Source organism: Caloenas nicobarica, chromosome 1, assembly GCF_036013445.1.
Source record: "Caloenas nicobarica isolate bCalNic1 chromosome 1, bCalNic1.hap1, whole genome shotgun sequence".
NCBI lineage: Eukaryota > Metazoa > Chordata > Aves > Columbiformes > Columbidae > Caloenas > Caloenas nicobarica.
In genome coordinates, this window is record NC_088245.1 from 144,073,077 (window position 1) to 144,083,963 (window position 10,887).

The 10,887-nt window shown below is 36.7% G+C and overlaps 1 protein-coding gene across 28 annotated transcripts in view; it reads right to left on the reverse strand.

Annotated features, from left to right (window-relative positions):
* The window catches only part of ABI3BP (ABI family member 3 binding protein), a 161,141-nt gene extending 151,309 nt beyond the window's left edge, over positions 1–9,832 (reverse strand). For all 28 annotated transcript variants that reach the window (XM_065633819.1, XM_065633791.1, XM_065633956.1 and 25 more), the window contains exon 1: positions 9,677–9,832. In XM_065633819.1, coding sequence (XP_065489891.1) covers positions 9,677–9,755 — 79 coding nt within the window. In that variant the 5' untranslated portion in view covers positions 9,756–9,832. The remainder of the gene's footprint in view (positions 1–9,676) is intronic.
* Positions 9,833–10,887: the final 1,055 nt, after the last annotated feature.

A 10,887-nucleotide genomic window follows, 5' to 3' on the forward strand; every position in this document is an offset into this window, starting at 1 on the left:
ATCAATGGATTAGAGAAAAAAATGGAAAACAAATATATCTATACTAAGCATATATGTAAAATAAAAGCTATGTGTACGAGTAAGGGAGTTCTAACATAAGTCACAAATTCTTACTTTTGCTACTTCCCAAGTGTTTCATCTGTTCTCCCACCCATTTCCCTTTGTACCCAGGATATGGCAGACAATAGAGAGTTTACGTTGTTCGACTGTATTTCCAGATTGTGTATCCATTACATCACCTGCTCCATTTTCACCACATTGCCTTTTATCTACAGAGATAAAAGAAAGCAGCAGGGAATAATCTCTATTTCTAATCCATCTTTCTACATCTACATTTACTTTTTTTTCTTCTTTTTTTTAATTCTCCATCCAGTGTTTTATTGAAAGAAAAAGAAAAATTTCAATAAAAAACCCACTATCAGCTATACAAAAGGAAGGCTTATGCTAATTTTGAGGCACGATAAGGGCACGTACACCTACACACAGACCCATCAGCTAGGTAATCTGTGTATAACTGACTGCTTTTTTACTTGTACTTCATTCAAGCATGTATCCAATTGTTCGTGGACAATTTATGGTATGTAGAAAGTTATATCTCTCTTATCACTGATCTTGTAAGCCAGCGTACAGTAGGTTACATTCATTCCTAAGGAATGTTCTCTGACTTAAAGTGTATTAAGTACATAAATATTGCTTCACAACTAAAGAGTTTTCAAATGAGACGGTCTTTCCCATGCCAGTTTTGTTTGACAACTGACAAATGTTTTAGCACTACAAAAGCAAATTAATGGAGAAAACAAAACAAACACACACAAAACCAAACAACAACAACAAACCAAAACCAACAACAAAACAAATGATCAACAAGAAAACAAACAAACAAACAAAACCAAACCAACCAAAAAAAGACCAAACACAAAACCTCCCACCCTAGAAAAGCCAGGTCATGGGAAAAAATATTCATAATGCCTGAGTTTTCTACACTGAAATTTGGCATAAATAAGAGTATCCATTTCCTTTGTATGGTGAAGCATTTGTAATTTTTCTTCACCCTAATACTATGAACAACCTTACACTCCCTTCAAATAAATATACTAATAGCATGTGATGTCCACTGCTAATTTCTGTAAGCATTTCCAAGTGGAAAGGGAACACAATAAACATTTGTTACCTTATTGAGAAACTCTGTTTGGTAAGAATCCATTACTGCATGTTAATGACATAATAATGCTTTTATCAGCTACTATTTGACCATGATACCAAAACTGGGAGAGTACAGGGGGACTGATAAAAGCCTGGGAAATTAAAACAAATAGTTTTTGACACAAACCGTTTACCAAAAAGGAACTAGATTCCACAATGATTGTGTGTGCACACATGCTTCTGTGTGCTTGAGTTTGTGTGAAATCATTCTCATTGCTTGCTTGTGTGCAAGTTTAGTCCAAGTATAAATCTTCCATTGGAGCAAAAATTACAGAATCTGTCCAAAATTCAAAACAATTTCTTTAGCTCAAAAAGTCTGCATAATTAGCATTTGAATCCTGTTAAAAAATTAATATTATTTATGATGTTTGTACAAAGACTTGATAAACAGGCAACATAAATTAACTAATACACCATCACCAATTCAGTCACAGCAGATTTATCAACTACTAAGGAACACTGAATAATCAACACAAGCAAAGAGACATTTTATTAGAATTACCAGATTTTGCCTTCCTCATAATTAAAATAAAAGGCAGGAAGAAAGGCTGAAGAGCTGCAATATTTATGCTTGTCGTAGCACAGCTATAAGCTGGTTCTCATCAGTAAGGAAGCAAATAATGGGCTGTCAATGTGGGACAATTTCATAGTCGTGTTCACAACAGTAAATAGCTGTTAATAAACTTTATGATGAAGAAAGGAGATCTGTTGATTTAAGATGAACATGCAACCCCCTCACTTTTACCTGAGATGGCTCTTCATCAAACTAAGAGAATTCACAGTTCTCAAACCTGACCGCAGCCATTTCCCTGTGTGACAAGCTGTGCTTTAGCATACACCATGCTATAAATAAAAACTGTGCCCTGCCATTTACTCCAGCCACTTCAGTGTTTGTGTGAGCCAGATATAATGGAACTCTGCCAAAATTTCCAGATCAGACAATACATTTTTCTTCCTATTGTTTATATCCCAAAGCTGAATTTCTGACTAACTTTCAGACTGTTGCACCCATTCCTTTATTTTCAGCATATGCTTGTGCATGTTGTACAGACATACTGAGATTTAAAAAGAAAAGTGATAATTGATAAGGTCTGAAGTCTTGCATATTTCATGTTCATGTATAGGCTTGAATTATGGTAATGAGGAAATCAAAACTGCCAGAAAATGTTTTCACTTCAAAGTCAGAAAAAAAAACCTTCTGGGACATTCCAAGTTCATATATTTGTATTTTTGAACCAACCACAATTTTATGTGTTCTAAAATGAATCCAGACATTTACATCATAGAAAGAAAAAATAAAGTTAATAATTAATATAAAGCAGAGGCAAGCAGCTGACAAAAGGAGAAAAGATTTTTCCCTATGCAAGTTCAAAAATTTTGTTATCCCCACATTCACTGCCAGTCCTCTAAAATTGGCCAGGTTCCCAAAGTATTAATTATGTAAACCCATATTGAGCACTCTGTGGCCATTTATAGATTCATAAACTAATGTCACAACTGCTGGCGAAAGGAAAGAATATTACAACCTTACTGCTTTATTGTCTCGTGCTTTTCCTGAGCAGATTTCAAGAATAATGCAAAAACTTAGAACTATAAGCAAATGCAGAAATAACCCTACAAAAGAAATTCCCTCACATTTTAAGAATCCATCTTGCAGTTGACTCTCTGGCTTGAGTGATAGCACTGAATTACAATCCCTTACTAAGTACAGACAGTAACACTCTACTGTTAGCACACCACATACATACACCAAAAAAAAAAAAAATTAAAAAAAAAAAAAATCACATAACCCACAGAGGCTTAGGTACTTTGGGTTTTTTGAAGTGGATTTAGTCACATGGAGCCTTGCTGCCTTGACACATTTGTTCAAGATAAATAGGATTTGCATAAAAATCATGGCTACAATTAGCCTAAGAAAAAAACCTGTGGTTTCACTTTCCTCATTTATTTTTCTTTCAGAAAACACTCTAATTAATATTTAATCATTAGAGAGTGATGGATCTCAGCAACAACTCTGGAGTATTTTACAAAACAGAGGTTAGATTTTGTATACCATCCTCTGAACAAATGCAGCAAATGTTCCTGTCCTGGGAGAAGACTAGCTTTATTCTAACAAAAAAGCTTTCCCTATTTCCCTGCCTTTAGATCTAGTACTTCCAGTAGATGGTACCTCAACTCTTTACCAGCATTTTATTCAGCAGCTCTGAAGTGGTGAAGACTCTGAGTTCATATTCTTAATGTGACCATCCTTACGTAACCTCGCCTGGATATCTGCACGTTCTGATGACATCACTTTGATTAAGCAAAGAGTGTAAAACCATTTAATTCTGGTGACCATAACAACTTCATCAACGGTGGAAATTCACTTGGTCATTCAAAGCTTGATCCATTTTTTCTTCACCTCGACATGACAAATAGTGGTTTGCTCATGTGTGGAGGCTTAGGGTTGATTTAGACAGAGTATAAAGCCGTATGATTGGCATGTTTTGAGGGACAGCTGTGCTTGGTGAGTTGTCCCAGGCCTTGACCACACAAAGGTTTGCTTTATGATGGTGTCAGTAGTCATCTTCATGAACACTATCCTCACAGCAAAATAACACAGATATATATTTCATAAAGCAAACTTTTATTACATATATGTTTGCCTGTATTGTAGAAAAATCAAGTTCTAAATAAGGGCATTTGAAATAAGGCCTGTTAGGCAAGCTTGGATGGCATCTGGCCGACTTCCTTGTCCACTGGCTTCCCTCTTCCACTTGGGAGCAAACTACAGACTGGGCTGTTTTGCTAATGGCATCTACTTTAGGCCACTGCCTTTCCAGAACACTAATACATGCCTCGCTTCACACCTAAGATTTAATGTGACATTGCTGCACAATCCATGCCAATGAGTCTCTGACCACCTCCTGCAAAAGACAGCAGTCAAGAACACTCCACAGAGACAAATTTATCCTGCTTACCAACAATTTCAAGCCTGCACTTGAATTTCTGCAAGGAAAAGAAACCCACCAGGAGCTGTATGAACAGTTCTGACTATGGCAGGTCACCACTGGCCATTTTTTCTCCCTGGAGCAGATAGAGCTTTCTCTTTGCACATGCAATGTGTAGTAATGTGTAGTAATTCCAAACACTCGGAAGAATTGTTAGAACCATTGACCATTCACAGTACCACCAGTTAATAGATACACAGACTATACTATCCATATACAGTAGGTCTGGCCAAAAAGCAGCCACAGGATTTGGCCTATAGCTCTCCTCTCAAGTGAGTTATGTCGCTTGTCCTGCTGGAATGGTTAGATACAAAAGATTATTTGGAGGAGAACTGAAAAATAGTATTCCAAAATAGATACTTGGGAACATTAAAATGAAGAGGTGAAAGGTTATACAGCTTATCCAGCAGTGAGATCATTTTAGAGGCGTTCGTATGCTATGGAATTTAATCCTGGCAGAATCCACCCATATGTATCATCACACTGTCACACCACTGCCTGTGCCAGCATAAAAATATAATTCTGGTATTACAGATTATCTTTGAACTATGAAGCCTGACATTCAATACTAGGTTTTGATATGTTATTGTGTGATCTTAGGACACAACTGTCTGCATCATAAGATAACTTTGATTAAATGAGCAGCTATAATGGCAACATTCTTATGGGTTGTTTTCATTTTCAGCAAAGAAGACGACAAATTTGCCATGACGTATCTACTGACTGAAAACCCTAGCCACTCAATTATATCAAATTAATGATCACTTTGAAATTTCACATAGGACTTTATTGTCATTTATGTGCCATTAAACATGAGAGGAATTTCGCACAAATCAAATTAATTTCGCACTTCTTTTTCCAGACACTAAAAAAAATGAAGTTCAATAGTTTAGTCCAAACTGGGCCTCCTTCATTAGAATATGTTTTTCTAAGATTAATGCATTGTGTATTTTGAAAAACAGTTCCCAGAAAGCTGTTTTGTAAATGATGGAGAAGGTAACATATAAACCACATTATTTCACTCCTTTCGTGATAATTTGGTATGCCAGCTTCAATATATGTTCAAAAAACTCCAACTTTCAGGAGACTTTTCCCTGTCTCACAAGCTCTGTCCTGCTATCCTACAGCTACCAAAGGGGTACTGTTGAGGGGGCCTGTGTGTGTAGCACAAAAGTTTAAAGATTAAGGTTTGGCTCTTGCAGTATAGTGACAGTGATCCACTGAAATAACTGAACATTATTTTAACTGCTTGACACTAGTAAGTGAAAACACATGCCGAGTTTAACCTCTTGTTAGGAAGAAATATGACGTAACATAGCACAGCTAGCAAATTTAGCTACGAATAAAATTAGCCCACTCCTTTCACAAATGTCAACGATAAGTTTGGAAATGTACTGTAAATACAGCATTCACTCTCAAAGGGATGTCAGTTATAATTACCATAAATACAAATCTTCACTAGTAGTTATCTACAATATTGTCTAACATTTCTGTTTACTTACCAAACAAACAAAAAAACCCTCGGAGTAAAACTATTGTTTTTCCTACTTATCCCCACGGTTGACAACTGTAGAAACAACAAAGTTTTGGATCTGTTTTTCCCTACATGAATCTGTAAATCAGGCTCTTTCACATGGTCCCAGAAGGAATGTCAAGTCTGTAGTCTTTTTCTTGAAGAAGGCAGCAACCAGGAGGAAGGTGAATTAAGGTCTCCTGAGTGCTTCCTGGAAAGCAGAACAGGACAGGTCTGAATCCTGGAGAGCAGAACAAGGATAGGCCTGAATTCCTATCTACCTGATGACTAATCCAAATAGTAGGAAAACCACAGAGGTCAGAACATGATGGGGGGAGCAGGGGGAGGGGGAAGAACAAAACCCCACACATTCAGACTCTTCTTTTTAAAAACTTCATAAAACTCTCAGTGTACAAGAAGGGATCAACCCCGAATTCTTTTCTGCCCTAACAAAGAAAAACAGAACATGAAGCTAACACAAAAGCTATCAGAAACAGAGATTATAGTGAAAAAGTGCATTTCTATGCACATGTGTTGTAACTGGAAAGTCAGCTGGCAAAATCAAAACCATGAAATGCTGTTTTACCAAACACTAAGAACTTGTTCCACAACTTTGCCTTCTCAAATTTGTATCAGGTCCAGTTGGGAAGATGCCAGTGAAACACAGTTTACAAGGCAGTACATCTTGTGGATTATGTCCTGTAACTTGTTTATTCTTGGTTCTGTGGCTTTGCTTTTTCATCTCACTCTCAGATTCAGGATGCTCTGCTTACCAACTCCTTCTCTAAAGACAAGACTTTTTGTCTGTACTCAATTCCTGTCTAGAGAGACAATGCTGCATTCAAGGATGGAATGTTTCTGTTTGGCAGAACCATACAAATTAGAGAAAGCATGACAAGTTATAACTCTGACACCTATGCATTGCAACTGTTTCCAACCATCATTAAAATGTTTCATGTACAACTGTACTGAACTGAAGAATTATGTGTTGATGGCACTGGCGTGAGTGGCGTGAGAGAAAATACAAAAAGGAGGCAGAAAATGTACAAGTCTCTCTTCTTTCTCATGAAAAAGAAACCTTTAGAAGTCGGACAGAGTTGAAGGAACAGTGGCTCAAATACCTGATAAAAGACCATCCCTAATCATACCATCACCTTCTACCCCTTAGATAGTCTCCACAGGCACTGACTACAGAATTTTCTTAGCTGATCCCTCAAACAGAAAGTCATTAAACACAAACATAACTGTAAAAAAGGCATTGTCTCCACAGTAAAACACAATACTCACCAACTTTTACTTACATTGTCTTTACTTATGTCTGTAAGATCTTAATGTAGAAAGAGTCTGAATTAAGATATAGCTTGATATAAGATATAACTGCCTCATCACTTGTCATTTGCTACAGTAAATGGGACAAAGAACTGCAAGGAAAAGGGCGTTCACCTTCACTTAGAGCCCTACACTGGATCCAGATATCAGTAGAGGCCTATTTTCTCTACAGGCAAAACTATTATAATGCAGGATTCACAGAAGTAGTGCAAAGTTTCCACTAGAAAATTTAACTGACATTTCCCTGATTTTGACTACTTGAGTCATGTTGGTAGCATTTCCAAATTATTCAGTGCCTTAATTTTTGAGGTAAAAATAATTAAAGAAATAATTTGTCAATAAAGAACACTCTTTTGAGAACAGCAATAACTTTGTCATTCTCGTCAAACACACACTTGTGTAGGTGAAAGTGTAAATATGTATGACAAAAGGGAGTCATATGTGTTTCAGCCCCCTGAACAGTGTATTTTCACGCGATTTCTCAAATATGTCTAGAAGCCACTGACATCCAAAGAGTGTACTGGCTCTGTTCCTTTGCAGCTGCAGGAGGCAAGATGTTCTTTCCACCTTGTATCACTGAAAGGAAATCCCAGTCCATGAGACCAAGGATCAATGTGTTTCACCTCCTGGAGAGAAGACTTGAGCACTAGAATTCCAAAGCAGTGGTAAGAATGGCAAGATTCACATTGAGAACCTGTTCACAAGAGTACCTGCACCAGTAACCAAAGCCAGTTTGCCAAGATTGTTCTCTATCAAGTTATGAAATTGATTCCACTGTTCCCCACAGAACAGGAGTGACTCTGGAGACTCAGTTACATAGTTTGTGACCTGAAGAGCATAGGAATTCATGGGATTTTAAGCTTGCTTAGCAGGCCAGAATAGCCCTCTTAACAGAATAGTAGCACTATGTATAGCCATCTTAAAAATACCTTAAGATCGAAATGTATTCTTTGCTTATGAAAAAATTCTGTACTCCCTGCCAAAAAAAAGTGTTATAGAAAAAGACAATCCTTTGAACATTTCCAAATAACACCTAGGCACTTGTTTTTTAAATGCAGTCCAATGTAAATAATAACCTGAGAGGCAGCTGCAAACAAAATAATTAAGACTGACCTTTTAGCACTGCAATGGAAGAATCTTTAAAGAGCTTTTTCATTAAAAAAAAAAAAAAGTTTCCACCTGCAGCTTTGTGCGTTTGGCAAACAGCGCTTCACTTCTGTAATGTTATTTTAGGACAGGAAAAAACTCATCCTAGAGTTACTCTCCCATTGACTGCAGTGGATCAGTAGCTTCGTCTGAATTTCACAGTTAACATAAATTTACAGCTACTATTCTGTGGTAGTGAGCAGAAAGTCCAGTGAAACCATTTAAAAAGACAAGCACTAGAAAAGTTCCTTCCCTCAAACAAGGTAATGCATTAAAGGTTCCTTTCTGTTCAACATAATCCTCCCCTATGAAAACTCTGCTATGCTAGTTTACTTATAGATTGCTTTTTTGATAAAACTACAGTCTTACAGTGTGCTTGACTTGAACAGCAACTGCATATCTATCTGTTACTCACAAACTACTCATTGCCTCGCTATTAGCAGTATTCAGAAAACTTGACATTGGCTCCAAAAGATGAGCTTTAAAGAAATGAAAAAAATCACCCCTTCTCTCCAAAATACTTTTAGGTTCTCCATCTATGAAAGAGAATCTCCTAGGAAGCCCTCAAATTGCTGGTTTCTTAATAAATGCTTGCATAAGGAACTAAATCACAGCTTCCTTTCTAAAAGTTACTGGTTGCAGGAGACTGCAGATGTAAAATGCATTACAAAGCACAGTAGATTCAGACAAGCACTTCCACAAAGTGAGAGCAAGACGTGCAGTACAGACACAGTTGTGAAAGTGCTGTTTTAATGCCAAGGTACTGCAAAGTGTTTTATGACCTAGATATAGAAATATTCTTTTCACTTTATGCTATGACTGTTCTTCCTGTTGTAATAGAATACTAGTAAAATGCCAATGTTACATGGGTCACACTAGCAAGGAAGAAAAGAGATCCTGCCAACTTTGCAAATCTACTGTACTTCCAGACTCAAGGAGAAAGGAATAGTTAACAAAATATTCACACAGGTTTGAAGGATTTTTGCCTTCTTGTTGAAATTTTAATAAATCGTATTTCTCTCCCTCAAAATGCATACAACCTGACCTACAAAAGTCAATTTTTAATGAATTGTTAAGGATGGATATAAAGGGAAAGTATAAAAGTTCTTTCAAGACAGAACTGAAATCTTCCACCGACAACACAGGGTGCTTTTAAGTCATATTTTCTTTAAAACCTTAAACCACAAACCTGCACAATGCTGTCTAAATCATTATGAAATCATTAAACACAGTTATTTTGTTTCATGGTACTTCTCACTAGAGTCACAAGATACCAGGAAAACAACTGAGCTTGTTTTATTCAAGAGCTTTAAAGTTACTTTCTTGTACCTGGACCTTGCTCTGTTGACTGATCTTCTTCCATCTTTTCCATTATCTTTAATCATTCCTAACATCTTGAAAGCAAATTTCCATGGTAAAACATAAGCATTAAAAAACAAAGAGCCCCACAACAGAAAAACAAACAAAAACCCAGAAAGTTGTCATAGCTACTTGCCTCTTGGCAATTTCTGAGCATTTCCCAGGTTTAGTGCAATATATCCACAGAAAAGGAGAAAGACCAATCTTGACATCATGGTCACAAACCCAACCTCGCACTGGGAATGATTCTGACAGGTATCACACAAAAGTACTGCAGCTGCATTTAAGTGAACTGTTCTCTCTGTGACAAGAGGCAGCAACACTTTGACACAAGCTTAGTTTACATAGTGGGAGGAGACAGGATGACATCATTCACTCCCACTGGAAAAGGAGAATTAGCATTGCAAAAAAATAAAAAGATTATCAGGCTCTCCCTACAATAAAGTTCTGGGGTTTGTTACAAGGTTTTTCCACCACTCAGGATAAGAGATTACCGTTTAATCACTTAACTTTAGTGCAAATAAAACCAGGAATATCTAAACTTCTATAAACTGAAAACTAATCTGAGAGACATTTTCACTGTTTCATCCAAGAAAGCTGGATTGAAAATGCAAAAATAACATTTGTAATACTCAGAAAACAGTTTGCTATATGGAACTCAGTATTTTTACATTCCCAAGATTTTGCTTAAGATTAATTTGGGCTAGATGTGGCTTTCATCCAGGAAAAAAATACTAGTTTCATGTGACATGATATTATAAACAGGTATGATAAATATTTATTCAGCAAAAGATCTGTCTTTGAAAAACTAAATGTGGTTTGTTTGTTTGTTTCTCAGTCGTATCTGATTTTGGCAATTTAAAAATATTTTGTATTTTCCCCTTTTATACATGTCTGGTGAGCCAATGGACACACTGCACATTGAAAGCAGTAAGGCAGTGCTTCTCCTTCCAGAGGCTAGATTGTCTCACCAGTTACATAACTGTAAAGGAAAAAGAAATTCCATTAAAATTTGTTTCACTTGATGTTTACAGTGTGCCAACTAAGCACAGAATTTAGTCCTACTAACAATTGAGAAAGGTGGGAAGGAAATGGTGAAGCAGAAGAAAAAGGATAAAACTGAATAAGGAAGAATTTAGTCTCAGTATCTGGAAAACATCTCAAAAGAGACCAAATCTATTGAATTAAGTAGTGATATTGCTCTTCCTCCCTCCCCAACCAACCAAAACCAAACCAACCCCAAAACAAACCACATACACACACACACAACCAACAACAACAAAACACTCCCCCCTCCCAAAAAAAAAAAACAACTAAAAACCTCACCAAACCGGTTTGAAACAAACA